Source organism: Lynx rufus, unplaced genomic scaffold (genome assembly GCF_022079265.1).
Source record: "Lynx rufus isolate CCGP_SWC_20201006 ecotype Redwood Valley unplaced genomic scaffold, mLynRuf1.p SCAF_6, whole genome shotgun sequence".
NCBI classification, from domain to species: Eukaryota; Metazoa; Chordata; class Mammalia; order Carnivora; family Felidae; genus Lynx; species Lynx rufus.
The window spans coordinates 105,963,849-105,984,396 of record NW_025814878.1 but is presented as its reverse complement, the minus strand read 5'-3'; the positions used below and the strand labels follow the sequence as shown (position 1 = coordinate 105,984,396).

The window sequence follows — 20,548 nt, the reverse complement described above, 5'->3', positions numbered from 1 at the left end:
CAAAGTCCCATCCAGTACGTCACTGCCTCCTCCAGAACTGGATTTAGGTTTGCCATGGCTCATTTGCAGACACAGACGTGCGAGGGGTTAAATGACTTGCCCAAAGGGAACAAAGCTCATCTATAGGAGGGCTGGGATTGAAAGCCAGGTGGGTCTGACTCGGGGTTCTTTCCACCACTTCCTGCTGCCCTTGACCCTGCTGTGGTGTTGGCCCTCACCATCCTCCCCCCACTGGAATTGGCCTTAGCCAGCCTTGGCTCTGCTCAACCCCCACTGGCTGCAGCCAGCAGCCAAGAGGCCTGGGGACTCCGGCTTTATCACCAGCTGGGGTGGGCCAGATGCTTGGGCCGAAGGAGGAAAGAAAGATGGGAGAAGCCCCAAACCCACAGTCCTCTTACCTGTCACTTCTTTGTCTGCAAAGTCTCCTGGGACAGAGGGGGTGGGCACAGCCAGTCCATGGTTCTCCTGGGCATTCTGAAAGAGGGCAGAGAGATCAGGGAACGGGGAAAGACAGACAAATAATTCTTAACTTGCTGCTCTCGGAGGTCATTTTACTGCTCGAAAATCAGCAGTGATGGTGATCGTTGCATAACCTTGTGAATATACTAAAATATAAAAGGGCTCATTTAAAAGGATGAATCTTATGTACAGGTGAGTCTTGTTATTTGCACAAATTATGGTTCCTAAAGTTGCTTCAGACACTGGATTAGAAAACGCCAAATCTGGGGCACCTGGGTGGCTCTGTCAGTTAAGCGTCAGACTTCAGCTCAGGTCAGGATCTCACAGATTGTGGGTTCAAGCCCCGTGTCAGGCTCTGTGCTGACATCTCAGAGCCTGGATCCTGCTTCGGATTCTGGGTCTCCCTCTCTCTCTGCCCTCGCTCCCCCCACCTGTGTTCTCTCTCTTTCAAAAATAAATTAATTTTAAAAGAAAGAAAGAAAGAAGGAAAGAAAAGAAAAGAAAGAAAATGCACAATCAGTGCCCCAAGGGAAACAGATTAGTTTCCTGCAAACTTCCATCACAGCATTTTCATCAACCGATCAATACATAACTTCATTTTATGTGTGTTTCTGTTTAAAGACACCTTATTTAATTTTTGGTTGACTCATTGATATTGAACTCAGGGCCAACAGCAGTATAACTCAAGCCTGAACAAAGCTTATCTAACATACATATTTTCTCTGTAAGGCACATCACAGCCTTCTTACACTTAGGAATGTTAGCACATGGGCGCTATGCTGGGGGCCATTTTAAGTAGTGAAATCATCAACAAAAAACAAAGAAGAATGAAAAATATGGCACTAAAGAACAAAGGACACTTATTTACAGTATGAGAGCTGAAGCTAGAAGGCAAAATGTCTCGTTTGATCTCAGCCGGGACCATGCGCATCAGGTGACTCCAATTTTTCACAGCCGTGCACATGTCCAAAGTGTCTTGAGTAGTGCTTTGGGGGCTACAAATACATTTTAGCGAGTAGGCGAATTCGCAAATACAGAATCAGCAAATAATGAGAATCGACTGTCTATGAATTCTATCTCAATTAAAACAAAACAAAACAAAACAAACGAATCTGCCTTGCGCCCCAGGCACATCCACAAGCTAAAAGCCAAATTCCTCAGCCTGGCCTCCTGTTCACTCTTGGTTTTCATTAGGTATTTCCAGGAAACTAAATTAGTTAAAAGTGGTGAACTGGAATATTTATAGTGCTGCAGATGCCCTTCTGATCTTAAGCCTAACAGACCACAATGTGCGTGCACAACTGTCGGTTAGAACATACTATTTTACGTTCTATTTTTTTTCCCCCAAACACACATTTCCATACATCGACAAAGTCCACACACCTGTGCCTTGGAGAGCTGTGTAGCATTTTACGGTAGTTTCCAAGGCCCTCAACAACCTGGCCTTGCACTTCCCAGCCCCAGCTTTTACGTACCACTCACCTGTTACACCCATCTCACATTCTAGCTTGGACACCTCCCTCTCCACCGTCCTTGCAAACCGCACACGAGTTCATGTTCATCCCGAATGCTTGGTCAGGCTGTGCCCCTCCTCCCACCCTCCATTTCTAACAATAATACCCCTTTGCTCCATGCTCGAAACACGTTATCTCCACCACACTACTCTATGAAGAAGACGCTATGCCCATTTACCAGATGAGGACACTGAGGCTCAGAAGTATTTCCTAAGTTGTCTATAGTCACACAACTAGCACTACCAACCCCAGGTCTGTGGTGCTCCCATCCCTCGGTATTTTGTTTCTCTAAAATCTCTCATTCTTCAAGGATTAGCTGAGCGCCTCCGATTGGATGGCAGAGGTGAAAGGGGCTAAGGGCACTGGCTTTGGAGCTAGACTGTCTGGATTTGAATTCCAGATCTGCCACCAACTAGCTGTAGGACTGTGCCAACTGGTTAAGCTCTCTGTGCCTCAGTTTCCCTATGAGGTAGTGATAAAAATAGAATTTACCTATTCCAGGGCAGGTGGGAGGATCAATGACACAACAGACAAAAAGCACTCTGCTCCTGGCGTGTAGCGAAAGCCCATTAAATGTGAGCCCAGCAAACGTTATCACCAGGAGCCCTCTCTGACCTGATGCTGTTCGGAGCAACCTACAGCCAAGCCCCTCAAAGGAAGATTTTTGTTTGCTCTCTTGTGAGGTGAGGTGAGGTGAGGTTGACCTTGGAGCCCAGGGACCTATGTGACCAATGTGAATCCCCCAAAGCTGGACACTTAGTAAGCCAAGTTGTTACTCACTGATGAGCCAATGGTGCTAACTCTCTGGGCTTAATGACCTAATAGCTTCAGATCTAAGACAGGAGATTCAAGAAAGATGTTTTGAAAATATCCATGAGAACCTGGGTTACAAAGGGCAATCTCAGAATTACCCTTTGGCCTTCTGGGGGCCACAAACAACTCATCTCATTCTCAAAGAATTCTGAAGCTGAAATAACCTTGAGCCGTCATCTCTTGTCTGCCTCTTGGTAATTTTCTGCCTCTACTTGATTCACTCGGCCACACACCTGTTTTCACATCTCTCAAACCCAGCGATCCGAACCGGGGGCAGGGACGGGGGCCAGCCCATCCGAGGAGTGTCTCCTAAGACCTTCTGAGATGCAAGACACACACACACACACACACACACACACACACACACACACACACACCCCACCGATTGTCTACTAACCTTCACCAAGGATGTACCCTCTGATTTTGATGAGGTGGGGGCCAGACCTTCAAAAGCCATGGTTGAGACTTCTGTTTACTCTTTTGAATATAATTGAAAAATAAAAAGACATGGGGACTCGGCATAGAAAGCCCGAGAGTCCATTTGTGCTCTGAATTTTGCCAGGGGTGTGACCTTGGCCGAGCAGTGGTGACGGCAATATCCAACCATCATTTCTGCACCCACAGTGTGCCAGCACTAGGAGCTTTACCTATGTTATCTCCAGTCCCTTAACAGACCCAGGGTGCAAACCTAGGCCTCCCGACTTACCTTTTCTATAGATCACCCATGTTCTTCGCTTATAAAATGGAGATAATATTTCCTCCTTTGCAGGGCATTCTGAGGATCAAATGAGATAATATTCCTAACCCAGGAAGCCGGGGTTAGATGAAGGTCTATGTCTTCCAATCCTCCTCTGCCACAAACGTGAACAAATTGTGAACAATCAAATATTTCTGAAATCCTTGAAACGCCTCCTGGGTCACGCCAGGTGCTTAAGTATGATTGTGCGTAGAAGAGGGGGATGGGCGGACTTCATGGGCCAGAGATAGTACTGCCCACCCTACCCTTCGATCTTCAGGGACTCTGGAAATGCATTAGACTCCCAAGACCAGAGGATAAAAGCCTGTCTCATGAGCAGCCTTGGAAACAGCCGTGTGGGCAGAGGTCTGGCTTTTCAGGTCCCCCTGCTCCCACCGACATGGGGGTCCCAGGACACGCCCACCATCTCACTGCACCGTTCCAGGTGCCATGGCCCTTCACTGTTCACCACCCTAGGGCACGTGCCTGACTTCAACCTCATTTCCATCCAGCAGCTCCAAGCCCCAGCTGGCCCTGCCCCTTCCCACTCACGCCCACATAGCCCCAGAGGCTCACTCAGCCGTGCGTGTCCAGGAGAGGCAAATATAAACCCATGTTAACTTTCATCCTAGAAAAACAGACCCAGGAGGTGAGCTCCCTTTTCTCCCCAGGAAGACCCAGGCAGCTGGCATTGAGTGCCCCAGCTTGGATGGTGCCCTGTTTCAGTGTGCAAATAAATGCACAGGTGTAGACAGCATCCACCTCCGTGGGCGCTGAATTCCCCGATGTGAGAACCGAGGAAAAGCCTCCTTAAGAAGAGGGCTTGCGGGTGACACCTCTGTGCAGTGTGTGATCCTGATTGGATCCTGGGGTGGGGGTGGGGAGTGTGTGCCCTGAAGAACATTATCGAGAGGATTGGCAATAACAATATAAACATGCATTAGGCAATAGTATCATATCAATATTAAATTCCTGAATTTGGTAGTTGTGCAGAAAATGTCTGCTCTTAGGCTACACAGGCTAAAGTATTTAGGAGCGGAGGGACACAATGTCTCAGCTTACTCTTGGATGGTTCAGGAAGAAACAATGTGTCTACATCAAGGATGGAGGGAGCAATTGGCAAAATGCGGGAATCTGGGCGGAGGCTCTAGAGAGTTCTTCCTACTCTTCCTGCAACTTTTCCGCACACTAGGATTGGTTGAAAGAAAAAGTTACTTAATGCCAGTGATGCAATGGTAACCAATTGCCAATGCAATGGTAACTTTTATGTTAGATGTAGCTCACAATTAAAAAAGTTAAAGGGCACCTGGGTGGCTCAGTCAGTTAAGCGACGGACTTCAGCTCAGGTCATGATCTCAGGGTTCATGAGTTCAAGCCCTGCATCCAGCTCTGTGCTGACAGCTGGGAGTCTGGAGCCTGCTTTGGATTCTGTGTCTCCCTCTCTCTCTGCCCCTCCCCAGCTCATGCTTGCATTCTGTCTCATAAATAAACTTAAAAAATTTTAAATAAAAAATAAAAAAGTTACAAGCAAAGATAAGACCATCAAAAAGAGAAGGTGCAGAGAGGGCCTCAGAGCATCTCTATCCACCGGATATCAGCGCCTCACACCTTCTCCCACCATCCCCAGTCCTTCCAGTCTCAGCAATAATAACAGCAGCCGCTGACTTCCTAGCACTTACTCTGCACCAGGTGCTCTGTGTTTTCTTTTTTTAGTATTTTTTAAGTGTTTATTTATTTTTGAGAGAGAGAGAGAGAGAGAGAGATTGTGAATGGGGGAGAGGCAGAGAGAGCGAGGAGAACAGAGGGCTGGAAGAGGGCTCTGCGCTGACAGCAGCGAGCGCGATGTGAGGTTCGAACTCGGGAACTGTGAGATCATGACCTGAGGTGAAGCTGGATACTCAATGAACTGAGCCACCCAGATGCCCCCGTTCTGTGTTTTCTGTCTCTTGACTCATTTATTTTGCACCACAACCTGATGACATAGGTGCTGTTATTGCTCCCTCCGTTTTACAGAAAAGGAAAGAGGCACAGAGAGGTTAAGTGACTTCCCCAAGGACACACAGCCAGTTATATCACTGTCTTTCCAGGCAACCCAGTCATCACCCACACACCCCGCTTGTCACCCAACTTTGCTAGGCACTTCCTGGGGCCCTCCCTCTTGCCACCCCTCAAGCTCATCCCTTCTTCAGTCCTCACTGTCTTGTCTCTTACCCAGACAGACAGACTACTGTCATCATCTCCAGATACTTCCCTGGCCTCTGCCTCACTCCATTCTTCAAACCTGATGCCAGGATGTTCTTTCTAAAATGGATCTCAAAGCAAGCCGCTTCCCTGCTCAGAAGCCTTCCATTGGTCCAGAGGATGAAATTCAAGCACCTTCGCATGGCATTTGAGACCTTTCGTAAGCTGTCCCCTTTGCAGCTCCTGCCATCTTCTCCCCACCCACCCCACAATCCCTGGGCTCCAGCTAGTGGTTCTCATCCTTTTCCCATTCCAGTGCACGCGGGGACCCGACTCACTCATGAGCAAGTGGGCTCCTCGCAGCAGGGATCCTCGGTAAGCCAGAGACACCACCCTTTGGAGGTTCTGGGGGACGGTGAATAGCTTGAAAAAGCCCCTAGATGATTTGGTCACACCTTCCTCCCCCACCTGTTGAGAACCACTGCAGCTGCTTGGGATTCATTCCCATGTCTTCTTGGGTCTCCTGAGAGCAAGAGCCTTGCTCTTGCCCTGACGTTGCCTAGGATGCTCTTCTTGGCCTGGAAAACTCCTAGTTACCCTTTAAACCCCAGATTAAATGCCCCTTGCCCATGAAGCCTTCCTTGGAGTTAATTTCTCTACCCCGTGTCTTCCTGTGTGCACTATTATCACAGCTGACAATTATTTAGGTGCCTACTATGTGCTAGGCATGATTATGAGTACCTCACATGTAGCAGCCCAGTAAGTCCCCATGGTGACCCTACGAGGCAGGTTGTTTGTATTTTACAGAAGAGGAATCTGAGGCACAGAGAGGCTAAGAGCATTGCCCAAGGTCACACAGCTAGTCAGCGGCAGGGCCAAAACTGGAACGTCAGGGCCTACCCTCTTTGCCACCATAGTATTGCCCTCACGCTTCTCCAGCACAGACGGAACCTGTCATAGGTGAGTGTAGTCTCTGCTGTCCAAGCCCAGTCTCCTGTTGGGTCAAGTAACAGCTAATTCTTTGTTCATGCTGAGCACAGAATGGACAACGCAACAAGTTTGTTACATGACTGAAAGGTCGGAAGAGTGCAGGAGAGGTGGAAAGCCTGTGTTCTGGAGCCAACCCTACCCCCATTCAACTCCGAGCAAAGTCATTTGTCTCTGGGCCTCCCTGCCTTGTTTGTAACCGCTTGCTAAGTGTCGCTTCAACCATGGTGCTCCGAATGCAGGCCCAGAAGGTGTCCTGCCTGTGACTCGGCTCACCCTCCGCCTGGTGGGCAGTGGCCTAGGCACTCGGGGCGCATTTCCATGACAGGAGGCGCAGTCGTCTCCAGATGGTTCTCTGTCTGGAATAAAGGAGGAGTTCCGGAGCCACAGGGTGAGGCCAAGCGGGCAGGGCTGGGCTTGAGGTCACTGCTGACCTCAGACAAGGGACTTTGACTGCGGCAGTCAGTTGAGCTGGCCGCGCGCCACTCGGCGAGCTGGTCCTGAGAAAATGACAGGCCCATGCCCCAGGGTGCTGTTGACGTTGGAGGCTGGCGTGCGTCTCAAACACACACAGAGGAGAGGGGCGTGTGGCCCTTCGAGGATGGCAGCCCACATCAAGAGAGGGGCACACCGACTCGTGTGCGGAGAAACCAACCAGAGGCAGGCGAAAGACCCTCTGAGCACCCCCTCTGCCCGCGGGCAGCCGGCCACGGCCACGCCCCTCCCGGCGTGACGGCCCCCCCCCCCCCCCCCCCCGGTCATGGCCACGCCCCTCCCTGCTCAGCAGCCTGAGAGTGGTCCCCGCTTTAATGCCTGGGGCAGAGTCCAGCCCTGGCTCTGCCAGGTGGGGCATTCCACCTGAAACTGGGCCTCAGCCCCTCCCTGTCCCAACACCGGGACAACGCCTAGAAGCTAAGATCATTGATCATCTCACTCGCCCTGTTCACACAGGGTGCAAGTCAGCTCCGTGGCTCAGTCAAGCAGCCCTTTCCAAAGCATCACAGCCTAGTATATTGGAAAGTTATCCAGCAACGATTAGTTGCCGGGGAGGCTGGGGGCGGGGTCACCACTCCAAGAATATTTCTTTTTCTTTTCTTCCTTATACGTGTCTCTATTTCTCAGTTCTTAACAATGAACTTCTGTTTCCTTCATAATAAAAAAAAAAAAAATCCAATACAATAGTTATTTTTTTAAAAATATGAACTCGGGGCACCTGACTAGCTCAGTCGGTAGAGCATGAAACTCTTTTTTTTTTTTTTAATGCTTATTTATTTTTGAGAGAGACAGAGACAGAGCATGAGCATGAGCAGAGGAGGGGCAGAGAGACAGGGAGGGAGACACAGTCTCCAAAGCAGGCTCCAGGCTCTGAGCCGTCAGCACAGAGCCCAACCCAGGCTAGAACTCATGCACCTCGAGATCATGACCTGAGCCAAAGTCAGACACCCAACCGACTGAGCCACCCAGGCGCCCCCACCTCTTGATCTCAGGGTCAGGAGTTCAAGCCCCATGTTGGGAGTGGAGCCTACTTAAACAACACAAAACAAAACAAAACAAAAAACATAACATAAACTTTGGAGTCAGGCAGACCAGACTGGCAATCTTAATTTAACTCCATCATCTCAAAGGAATCAAAGGTGGTATCTGACACACGGTCAGTGCTCAGTAAGTGTGCCCCTCTCTCGCGTTCTAAGGATCGGCTTTCTTATTTGTAAGATGGAGATGTCCCACTTCCCTTGGGTTTGTTAGGACACCAGAGGCCACCACGTACCTAAAGAGATCCTGCAGAGTTAGTAGTCAAGAAAGGTAATTTCCCCGAGCCTCTCCTCTCTCAGGTCCTAACATAGCTCAGGGGTTAGCGGTGGCCCAAGAACTTGGAGAATCCTGAGACAGGTGCTTCCCTGTGGTTAGGGTCCCCTACTACCCTTGACTACAAATGTTTCAGAGTTGAGAAGGAGGAAGGGCGAAAAACACTCACTATTTGAGGGTAGGTTATCTTCCCTTTAAAGGTTTAGGGAGTCAGAGCCCCACCAAGGGCTCAGGGGGACAGGGCTCGCCCCACTGACGGCTACAGCTCTACCCTCTTGCCCTCCTCATGCCTGGGACACATACATCCTCATGCCTGGGATTCCTCAAAATCCAGCCAAACCCCAAGGGTGGGTCACCAAGGGCTTGGCCAATGGGCAACACATGGTTGACCTTGGGCGTGGGCCAGCTCTGAGTCTTAGCTGCACATTGTGGTAATAATGCAAGCCTCCTCACCACAGTGCTCCTGGAGCTTGGTTGGGGCACCTAACAAGGGGGGTGTGGATCTTCAGGGGGTAAGGGAAATGACCCTGAGTCAGATTTAGAGTCGGCCACGATTGAGGGAACCACTGTTGTCTGCGGGAGCAGGGGGATGGAACACCAGAGTGAGAGCCATAGGGAAACCCCCTCCGGGTACCCAAAGCCCCCAGCTGGTGAAGCCCAGCTAGTTGCTGCTCGGCTTTGACCAGCAGTGTGAGGGTAGGGGGTGCTGGCCAGGGGCAGGATGTAGAGGGTCAAGAAGGTCAACTGTGTGTTCTCCACAGAGACGCTTCTTTGAAGTGGGGCGCCAGTGAGCATTTTCTAAAAGAGCTTGATTTCTTCCTCCACTGCGGCCTCTACCTTCTGCCACAGCTCAAACTCCCTCCTGGGGGTCAGAGAAGAATCTCTACTAACGAGGTCATCTTTCTCTGAGCCTACCGGCTATCCCAAACTGCTCTTGGACGCAGGGCCCTGCCCCTAGACTCTGTGCTGTGGGGGCCCTGCTTTGGTTCTCTACAAGGAGAAGAGTCCATGGGATCAGGCGGACATGCCCTTGGAGCCCATACCACCCCCATCTTGACCTTGCTCCAGGCACAAAGGCCCCTAGACACGCCCCCATGCCCGCTTAAATGGCCCCGAGTCCACTTCTAGGCTTCCTCCCCAGTTAGTCCTCCTGAGTGCGGCCCAAGTGGGGGCTACGCATATCCCTGAGCCCATAAAGTGGCCAAGGGGGTGCTGTCTGTGGGGAGGAGGGGGGTGGAAAGGTTCAGGGCGAGGCCCTCACTGTGAGGGAAGGAGCCGGGTGGGTAGAGGAGGCGGTGGGCTCCCATGGGCGTGGGAGGCTCCATGCGTACTCCATCCTGTACCCCCACCCAAATAGTCGCCCCTCACCTCGAAACCCTTCCAGCTAACGTCAGCCACATGAATCAGCCCAAACCAATCATGACTGCCCTGCCAGGCTCACCCCAAGGAGCTCAAGCCCCAACCCCAAAGGGAGCCTGGGCCTTGAGTTCAGAGATGAGCTGAAAGGGGGCAGAGTGGAAAGCAGAAATCCAGCAGACTCTGAGCTTCCAGGTGCAGGGGAAGAGGGGGGAGGGACCCAGAGCGGGTAGAGCTTCTTCCCCTGAGCCCAGCCTGACACCTCCCCAGGCACAGCCAGGCCTGCCTGACTCACAGGGTGGAGTGACCCAGGAAGCTCTCACCGCCTGGGGCACCCCTGGGGACCTGTCCAGCCAGTTTCCCTATATTTGCCACACTGACATTTAATTTTTAATTCCTCATATGCGTCACCCTGGAGATGGTTTGATTCAGACTAGGGGAGGGCAAGAGGGAGCTCCAGAGAGAAGTACAAGCTTCTCACTACTGGCTGTTCGATCAGCTCAGCTCTGGAAAGCTTGGGCAAGTTCTGGCTTGAGTCTTGGGTCCAGCCTCCCCTCAGGGGTAGCAGTAAGTGGAGACAAAGGATCCTTCCTCCACTCAGCCCAGGCCCATGGTGGCATGGACAGGACTGGATTGGGAGGAAACCAAGGCTCAGGTTTCGTTTCTGCCTCTACTGAGCTGTGTAACCTGGGCAGGACCCTCCCTATCCCAGGCCTCAGTTTTCTCATTCTTTTATTTTATTTTATTTTATTTTATTTTATTTTATTTTATTTTATTTTATTTTATTTTATTTTATTTTATTTGTTATTATTTTATTTTGTTATTATTTTATTTTATTTGTTATTTTTTTAAAGACAGAGCATGATCACAGGAGGCGCAGAGAGAGAGGGAGACACAGAATCCAAAGCAGGCTCTAGGTTCTGAGCTTTCAGCACAGACCCTGATGCAGGGCTCGAACCCACAAACACGAGATCGTGACCTGAGCTGAAGTCGGGCACTCAACTGACTGAGCCACCCAGGCGCCCCAGGTTTTCTCATTCTGATGAGTGCCAGGGTCCTCCCCACTTCTGGGGTTTGGTGATTTTTTTTTTTTTTAAGCTTATTTATTTTGAGAGAGAGGGAGTGAGCGAGCGCAGATGGGGGAGGGGGAGAGAGTGAGGGAGAGAGAGAGAATCCCAGGCAGGCTCCACACTGTCAGCACAGAGCCCAATGAGGGGCTAGAACAAACGAGCCACGAGATCATGACCTGAGCAGAAGTCGGACACTTAACCGACTGAGCCACCCAGGCGCCCCTGAAGCTTGGTGATACTGACCCACATCTCAGGGCTCTCAGAGCAGGAAGCAGGGTGGCTGGAACACCCACTTTTCAGCAGTGGAAACAGAGCTCAAGCAGTGGTCCATGTGTTGTGAGGGGCCTGGCTTCTTGTGGGGGGCCTCCTGCATCACCGTTAGGAGTTATTTTAACACAGAAAGTCACAGCTGGGGAGACCCCGAAGGACCACGTGGTATAACCCCCATTGATGGGGGAGGAGCCAGAGGCCCAGGGAGAGGAAGGTCTCGGCCTTTCCTGCAGCCCAGCGGCAGAGCCAGACCAGTGCCAGCTACTCGAGGATCAGTTGGGTCCCATCCCAGTGACCAAGGGATCCAGAGGTGCTTTTCATAACTGGCTTTTGGCTACCAGCTGCCTGCGAAAGTATTCCTTAGTTCTCTGCCCCTCCGTCTCAAGCAGAGTGAGGAAACGCCAGGAAGAGCGTGGGCCTTGCTGGGCCTGTTACCTGGTTTCTTGGGCACTGCTGACTTGTGCCTCCCCTGCCCCGGGGTAGCCTTGCCTAGGAGGTGCCCTCTGAGTATGGGAAGGGAAGCTGGGGAGTGGTGAGGCCCGCCTGGCCGGGACAGTGTCAGGCAGGGCTTGGGCACCGGCCCAGCTCCCCACCCACCTTGACTTGGTGGGGCTGTGGGGGCGGGCTGTGCACACGTGTGTATCTGTGTGTGAACCCACACCCACGAGGACCTCGTCCTCCTGGTTCTCATTCTCACAGCCTCCTGTCCCAGCTGGAAGAAAGCAAACGACCGTGTCCAGAGCCTAAGGGAGAGGAGTTGGGTGCCCCTGCATCCAGGAGCAGATGATGAAAGACGAGGTTGAGGCTGCTCTGTTATCTTGTGACCTGGATCAGGAGCACAGGGATGTCCCCAGGATATGAGCCATCAGGCTAAGGGTTCCTAATCTAGAGGTTCATCACTGGGGGGCTTCTGGGGGCCCCAGAGGGGCCTCTGCTGAAATTGTAAGCAAAATTGCACTTATGTGGTCCACAGACTCATCAAGGTCTCAAAGGAGTCTATGACCCCAAAGAGGCAAGAGACCCTGGTGTCCAGCAGGCCCCAGATGCTGGACAGGGGTTCAGAGAGGCAGGCGGGGGAGATGCAGGTGGCCTGCAGGCTGGCGCTGGGAGGGAAGAAAAAAGCTTCTAGATTGTGGGTGGAGGGCAGAATAGGAGGGCCTGAATAGAACTTGGATCCCGGAGCCTGGCTGTGGGGCTCCAGATCCCAGCATTGCCGCTCATGAGCTGTGTGACCCTAAGCAAGTTACTTTCCCATTCTGTGCTCCAATTTCCCCATCTGTAAAATGGGAATTAACAACAGCGCCTTCCTGACGGGGTGGCTCTGTCGACTCTGTTAACACACTGGAGACACTTGAAATGGTGCCCGAGACACCGTAAGTGCTGGGGAGGGGGGGGGGCGGGGGGTGTTAGCCCCGATCACATGGTCATGCCCCCGGATGGGACCTCGCAAGCTGCTTCCCCTGCCTTTGCCTGTTCAGCTGGCACTGAAGGCAAGGGGTGAACTTCCCCTTTTAGGGTTGAATTCCTGCCTCTGTGAAATGAGGCTGGTGTGGACCCGATGAGTTTCTGTCGTCAACTCATCAGGACTTTCGTTCTCTTGCCCTCACCAGTTAGGGGCTGTGGATTTGCTGGGGAGAAGTCCCCCACCCCGTCTCCTGATTGGCTTAGCCTGGCCTGGAGGACTGGGCCCCAGAAAACGGTCTTGGATCTCCAGGCCTGACCAGCCAGCCAAGCCCACTCCAGGGTTTCCCCCTCCCCCTGCCCTCCATCAGCTCCCCCCATGCCCCCCAGCCTTCGGCTCAGCCGGAGGTCTGCTGCAGTCCCCCGGGCACGCCTTGGAGGGCCCAAACCAGAAGAGAGGCGGGCAGAACGGCTGGGACACGCCCTTATGACTGAAGGACCGGAAGTGGGTGTGTCGGGTAGAGGCTTTCGGCCAATCAGAACAAACTCACTGTGCAGCATTTACTATAACCCTTCAGTGGCTGGAGCCCCTCATGGGCAACAGTCATTTCTTTCAGTATTTTAACAACCAGAACGGGTACGGGTGGGTCTGTGTCTTGGGGGTGGGTGAGGGGAGAGGATCTAATTCACCATCAGCAACGGAAGATCTCAAAATTATTTCATCTGCATTTATGGGGGCAATGACCCCTGTAGACAGTTTTATGCATCTCTAGAAACATAGGGGCTGACTCATTTGCTTTATACCTTTCTGTCGGTGGTGTTGTACTTCCTATATTTGCCTATAACGTCCACAAGTTGCAGAAAATAAATTACCTAAAGTTGTATTCCCAGAGGCCTGTGAGTCAGCCCTCCACATACAGGCCTTGGGGTTGTCGCAAGGAGGATGTAAGACTCGGCCTCTCCCACCTAGAATCTCAGGGTTGGGTTGGTAAGGTTGGACAAACCAAAAAAATCAGGTGATGGAGAGGGAGGTAGTTGGCCAGGAAGTGTTAGCGATGCCTTGTTAGTCTCCGTGGCACGAATCCTCATGGCCCGCAGTGATAATGTTGCCCCAACCAGGAACCAGTCCTGACAGACAGGAGCCAACCTGGAATTCATGGGGCTGTTAAGGCTCTAGACCTGGGCCACTATACTACAGTCCAATACAGTAGCCACTGGCCCCAGTGAAATGTCACTAGTCAGAAGTGGGATGCATATATTCTTTTTTTTTTTTTTAAGTTTATTTATTCATTTTGAGAGAGAGAGAGAGCCTGAGCCAGAGAGGGGCAGAGAGAGAGACGCGGGGGGGGGGGGGGGGGGGGGCAGGAATCGCAAGCAAGTTCCACACTGACAGTGAAGAGCCTGACTCGGGGCTCGAACTCACAAACTGTGAGATCATGCCCTGAGCTGAAACCAAGAGTGATGGCTTAACTGACCAAGCCACCCAGGCTCCCCATGTTCTAAGTGTAGTACATCAGTGCAAAGACTTAGTATGAAAAAATGAATGTAAAACATGTCAGTAGTATTTGTTAACGCCAATTAAATGTTGACATGACAATCTTTTGAATATATCGGATTAAGTTAAATATATTATTAAAATTAATCTTGCCTATTTCTTTTTAAAAGTTTTTTTCAATGTTTATTTATTTTTGAGAGAGAGAGAGAAACTAAGCATGAGCGGGGGAGGAGCAGAGAGAGAAGGAGGCACAGAATCTGAAGCAGGCTCCAGGCTCCGAGCTGTCAGCAGAGAGCCCAACACGGGGCTTGAACTCACAAACCATGTTATCGTGACCTGAGCCAAAGTTGGATGCTTAACTGACTGAGCCACCCAGGCGCCCCTAATCTTGCCTATTTCTTTTTACTTTCAGTGCAGTTACTAGAACATTTTATTTTTTATTTTATTTATTTATTCATTTATTTTTTTAAACCTTATTAAAATTTTTTTTTCACACATTTATTTTCAAGACAATGCGAGAGACAGAGTGCAAGCAGTGGAGGGGCAGACAGAGGGAGACACAGAATCCGAAGCAGGCTCCAGGCTCTGAGCTATCAGGCCAGAGCCCAATGCGGGGCTCGAACTCATGAACCATGAGATCATGACCCAAGCCAAAGTCGGACGCTTAACCTACTGAGCCACTCAGGTGCCCCAGTTACTAGAAAAATTTAAATGACATATGGGGCTTGCGTTATATTTTTATTGGACAGTGCTGGTCTATACTATCCCAGAAAACCCAGGAACTTGTATCACAGTAAATAGAACCAGTCAGCAGTTATTTTGAATCTATCTCTATTGGGAAAAAAGGGAAAAAAAAAAAAAAAAAAAAAAAAAAAGAGCCCAACCACGGCTCCAGAAGGGAGTTTTTGGTTTCCTGTGATTGCAGACCCACAAACAATTCTGTCCCCGATGCCCTTCTCCCAAGGGTCACTGCTATTTGTCCTTTAAGACAGCTCAGGTGTTACCTCTTCCGGGAAGTCCTCCCGACCACCTGTGGCTGGATTGGCTGCCTGTTCTCTGACCTATGTTCCAACAATGTTTACTCATTCTTGTCCTTCCCTGAGAGCTGGCTCAGTCACCTCTGTGTGCCTCCGTCCAATGCAAGGCCTGGCACGGAGCAGGCAGTGGTCGATGCAGAGCATGAATACGAATCCCGCTTGGCTAGAGGCACCCATCTCTGCATTGCCACTGCACACAAAGTCCCCGTAACCTCTCCTTGGGTTTCAACACGGAGGAGCAGACCCACCGCCCCAATCTCAGCCTTCCTGCTATGAGTCTCAGCCACGCCTCCTCCCAGAAGCCACCCTGGTTGGCAGCAGGAAGGAAGCGAATGGACAGAGGGTGAGGCTGATGTCCCCTTGGGCTAGGGCAGGTGGGGCTGCCTCCTCTGTGGCCCGTCCAGAGCAGACCCCCACACCCCAGTGCAGAACCGTACTCACAAGTGGAAGGAAGGTCAGCAGGGGCCGAACTCTTGGCCGAGCTTTCAGCGTGGCTGTCCCTGACTCACTCACAGAGTCAAACCGATTATCTCCATAATAGATCCCACCTGGAGGAGACAAGTGCAGGAGGCCGTGAGCTGGAGATCAAAGGCATATGGGACAACTGAGTCAGCCTGCCCCGCAGTTCCGAGGGAGGAGAGCCACACTCTGCATTTGGCCCATCTGACTCAGCTCAGCACCTCTTACATAACAAGATCCTGTCAAGTGTTTGAACTTCTAATCTGGAACCAGCAGAGCAGGTGAGGTCACCTGCTGTCCCCAGTGGCCCCAGCACCTTCTGGACTGGGGTGCCGGGGCCCACCTTCTAGGGTCCTCTAACACAAGATTTCCTTAGCCCCCCCCCCCCCAAACCATCAGCAGTGTGACCATGGTTCCATTTGTTTTACCGTCGAGGGCAGGGCAGAAAGACAGTAGGGCCCATGTGACCTAGTACAAATCCCCAGCTCAGCCACTCTCTGGCAGTGTTGTTTAAGCTCTCTGGGCCTTAGATTTCCTATCTGTACAATGGGAGTGATGTTAGTGCCAACCTTATAGGACTGTTATGAGCAGTCGGTGTGGTCAACACATAGTAAGTGCTCAACAGACAGGGTCCCTTCCCCTGTAGGAAGATGCTGCAAAGGCCTTTCTCTTCCTCTAGTTCCTGGGTCTGTGTTCTGGGCTGTTTCTGTAGCAGTGGGGAGGGTGTGAGAAGCCATTCATATTTTCTCAACCAACCTTCCTCATGACCCTTAATGCTCATTGAAAAGGATTTCACAGGGGCGCCTGGGTGGCTCAGTCGGTTGAGTGTCCGACTTAAGCTCAGGTCACGATCTCACGGTCCGTGAGTTCGAGCCCCGCGTCGGGCTCTGGGCTAATGGCTCAGAGCCTGGAGCCTGCTTCCGATTCTGTGTCTCCCTCTCTCTCTCTGCCCCTGCCCCATTCATGCTCTGTCTCTCTCTGTCTCAAAAATAAATAAAAATGTTAAAAAAAAATAAAAAAAAAATTAAAAAAAAAAAAAGAAAAGGATTTCACAGCCTACCCCAGGTTCACACTGTCACCTCCGAGAAGCAGGGGTCCCTGTGGACGCCCGACTCTGTCGGTCATGAGCAAGGAAGGCTTTCACCCATTTAAAGGGGCACGAGGGACTTTCTGTTCCTCTTACAGCCAAAGGGGAAAGAGAAGAAAGGTCAAAATCCTGAGTAACCAGAATCCTAGAACTGGAACATTGAACAAATTGTGATTACTTTTCCCTTTGCACTTGACTTCAGGGGCAAAAATTGCAAGAAGGCCAAAAGATTTATTCAAGAAAGACTGGGCTTCTCAGGGGGGTCCCGAGATCAGAATACATTCACCCCAAATTCCAACACCTACAGCCACAGCCCTGTCTCTATGTTTTGAATGTGACATAAAGGCTCCTGAGAATGTCACAGGAACTTGACACACAGCCCTTGGGGTGCCGCCCTATCAGGCAGAGAGTGGCTGGTGCATTCAAGATTCTCCACCTCTCAACAGGGGCCTAAATGGTGAGTTCTCTGTGCCGTGCGCCCCGCATGTCCCAGAAACTGCAGTCCCCAGCAGTGCCCTGCCCCACACCCTCCAGGCAGACACGGCTGTCTATTCCCTCCCAGACTCCACACCTGAGACCAGAGATGAAGCTCCCAGGGAGCAGGTGGGGGAAGAAGAGAGGAGGGATAAGAGTGCAGGTTTGGCCCAGTCAGAAACCAGAGAAGTAGAGATAATGGGAAAACTCAATAGCTCCCACTAAAGCCCGCCTGATTCTCTCTGGCTTCCGAGAGTCTGTGTGTTGACACTAGGATCTCCTGGGACATTCCCTAGATAGTGCTGTGTGGACACCAAAGTTCTAAATTCCACGTGTGTGATATGGCTGCTGGGCCCTTAATAGGACTAGGGGTGGGGTGGGGTTAACACAGGGATAGTGGGAGAGGCATCTCACAGGCTGACCTTTTTCTAATCATTTCATCTCTGCACTCGTGTTGGGATCTATGCAGCCTCCTCGCTACAGCTGAATTATCAGGATATCGGTGGCTAGTGTTATTGTGTGCCCGGGAGCTTTAGAAGGGGAGCAACCTGGCAAGATCACTGTAATAGTCGTAATAATATAATATTAGATAAAACTTACTGAGCAATTTCTTTTTTTTAATGTTTATTTATTTTTGAAAGAGAGAGAGATGGAGAGAGAGAGAGAGAGAACGACCAGGGGAAGGGCAGAGAGACAGGGCGACAGAGAATCCCAAGCAGGCTCTGCGAGGAGCCCAACACGGGGCCCAAACCCACAAACCATAAGATGATGGTCTGAGCTGAAACCAAGGGTCGGATGCTTCACCAACGGAGCCACCCAGGAGCCTCTTACAGAGCAATTTTAATGGGCCAGGCACGGTTCTAAGCATCTTGCTCACCATTAATTCACTTAATTTTAAAAATAGTTCCGCGCAATTGGTAATCATCATCCCCATTTTACAGATGAGGAAACTGGGGCACAGAGAGGTCTAATCACTTGCCCAAAGTCTCAGAGTAAGTGGTGAAGCGGGGGTTTCTGTTCCAGGGCTGATCTCCGAACCATTACAGGCACTGCTTCCAGAGCAGGGAATCCTAATCCTGCGTGTACAGGGTGTGGATGGGAGGACGGGCTGTGAGGGGCACGGGGCTATCTGAGGGTAAGGGAGGCTTGGCTGGAGCCCCGGAGCGGCTCTGGGGGTGAAGGAGTTTGCCCCCGGCCACGCGCAGGCCGGGGCCGAGCCGAATCTGACCCCCACGCGGACTCTGGCGCAGACACCCTAACCACCTCGCAGATTCCACGGCTCTAACTACCTCATAGATTCCATGACTCAGCCCTGACTGGGAGGCACTGTTGTCTTGGTCTGTGGTTGTTTTCACAAGGCGGGCTGGAGGCAAGTGCCAGACTGGGGCACCTCTTGGAAATCCAGTTGGATTCCCCAGTTCTAAGAAGTGTGCCTGGGGTCAGGGCAGGACATGTGGTGACCGAAGCAGTGTCAGCGCGGTGTGATGTGAGAAAGACTCCACTGGCCATTGCTGGCTTTGAAGATGGAAGGGGCCACGAGCCAAGGAAGGCAGGCGGCCTCTAGAAGCTGGAGAAGCTGAGAAAACAGGTTTTCCTCTACAACCTCCATGAAGGAAGAGTCTTGTGGGCACTTTAATGTTAGCCCAGTGAGACCACTGTCAGACTTCTGACGACAGAACTTAAGATAATAAATTTATGTTGTTTTAAGAAAAAAAAGAGAGATGTGGCTAGAATCTGACAGACTTTCCCTGGGGCCCTCATACCTGGGCTCCGTTCCTGACTGGTAAAGGCCCACCAGCAGGTGAAGCAAGAGTGGCCACCACCATGAGCTAGGCCCTCCACGAGTTCAAAGTCAGGGCTAGGCCTTTCCAAACCTCAAGGTCAAGGTCCAAACTAAACAGAAGGACAATTGAGTCCAACTTTGGGGACTTTCCTCTGAAGTAAATGAACTCGGCTCTAATCACAGTATCGGTGATGCTAGAATAGGCTTTCCTGAGAAGCAGCCCCCTCATCAACTGACGAGATAAAGGAGGGCCAGGCCACCTCTTGAAGCAGGAAGGGAAAGTGAGGAGGTGAAGGGAGTGAGAAAGAGGAGGGTGGACGACGTGCCCTCTGAAGACACAATGAGACTGCTCAATAAGAAAAGATGCTACCCTAGGGTCTTGTCCACCCTGAAACCTGGAAACTCCCTCTGTCTGTCTTTTTATTTGATCCCTTACCCACTGGAAGAGTCTTTGGGGATCGCGGAGGTCACAGCCCAGAGATACACCTGAGTCCCAGTGGGACTCAGAAGGCAGGAAAGTGGAGAGAACCACCACAGACCCAGAAGCTTCCAGAGAAAGGGGGCACTTTCAGGAAACCCCAGGAGCAATTCCAGCAGCCAGGAAGCCTTGGGAGACCCTGGGAGCAGGCTCTGAGCAGAGCCTGAGCCCCAGGTGGACCACAGCCCTGTCAAGATACAAACAAGCCTCTGTGTTTGGCAAACTCCTCTAAAGAGAACCAAGTGATAAAGGAGGAAATTCCGATCTGCCTCCATGTACCCAAACTTCATCATTAAAACAGTCCCAGCTTCCCTCCAAATGAAAGCCTCTAAGAAGATTGGACACGGGATCCCTTTGCGTTTGGTTACATTTCTCTCTCACAGATTGACAGGAAACAAAGGCAGCTTTTCATTTACACTTCCTCAAGGATTTGAGTTCACGTAAATACCACCTAATATCCAAAAACCTGGTTCAAAAATAACTCTGGGTGGCCACACCTGTTTCAGCAGGAAGACTTCCCCTCAGACATCAACCCGGGGACGGGGACGGCAGCTCCCCTTCTCCACGGCCCTCCCCCCCAGAAGAACCCTACGCTGCCATTGGGCCGAGGGGTATTTACATGGAGGCTGAGGCTGCCTGGGCTCTGAGAAGGCCAAGGCAAAGCAAGGAGACACCCAGGCAGGCCACAGCTCCTCAGCCGGGAGGGGGAGGCAGGATGGTGTGGGGTCCAGGCTGGGGGTTTAGTGCCCAGATGAACGTGACTCAGTCCCTGCTCCGTCCCTTATTAACTGTGGGGCCCTGGGCATGTCGCTAGATCTCCCGAGGCCGCTTCCTCATGTCTGTAAATGTGAGTGATGATCCCTGCCGGGTGGGCTGGGGTAAGGCTGAATGACAGATAAACTGTGTAACAGGTTAGCACAGCGCCTAGCAGATCGTTTCTGCTCAGTAACTGGGAGGGCTGCCTATCACCATCACCATCATCATCACCATCATCATCATCATCATCATCACTATTAGCATCATGGCACTCCCTCTGCCCCACCTTAGCTGGCTCTACCAAGGGTTTGGCTCTGAGCTTGAATCGGGGTGTGTCACTGGCAAATTAAGGGTAAATAACCTGTATCCATGGGTGACAGCCATGG

The 20,548-nt window shown here is 51.4% G+C and overlaps 1 protein-coding gene across 1 annotated transcript in view; it reads right to left on the bottom strand.

The window, feature by feature from the left end:
* CUNH6orf132 (chromosome unknown C6orf132 homolog) overlaps positions 1–20,548 on the bottom strand; it is a 32,301-nt gene that overhangs the window by 6,243 nt on the left and 5,510 nt on the right. The window contains exons 2-3 of the mRNA XM_047101292.1: positions 15,567–15,673; positions 399–474 (exon numbers count right to left, since the gene is read on the bottom strand). Of these exons, the coding sequence (XP_046957248.1) occupies positions 399–474; positions 15,567–15,673 (183 nt within the window). The remainder of the gene's footprint in view (positions 1–398; positions 475–15,566; positions 15,674–20,548) is intronic.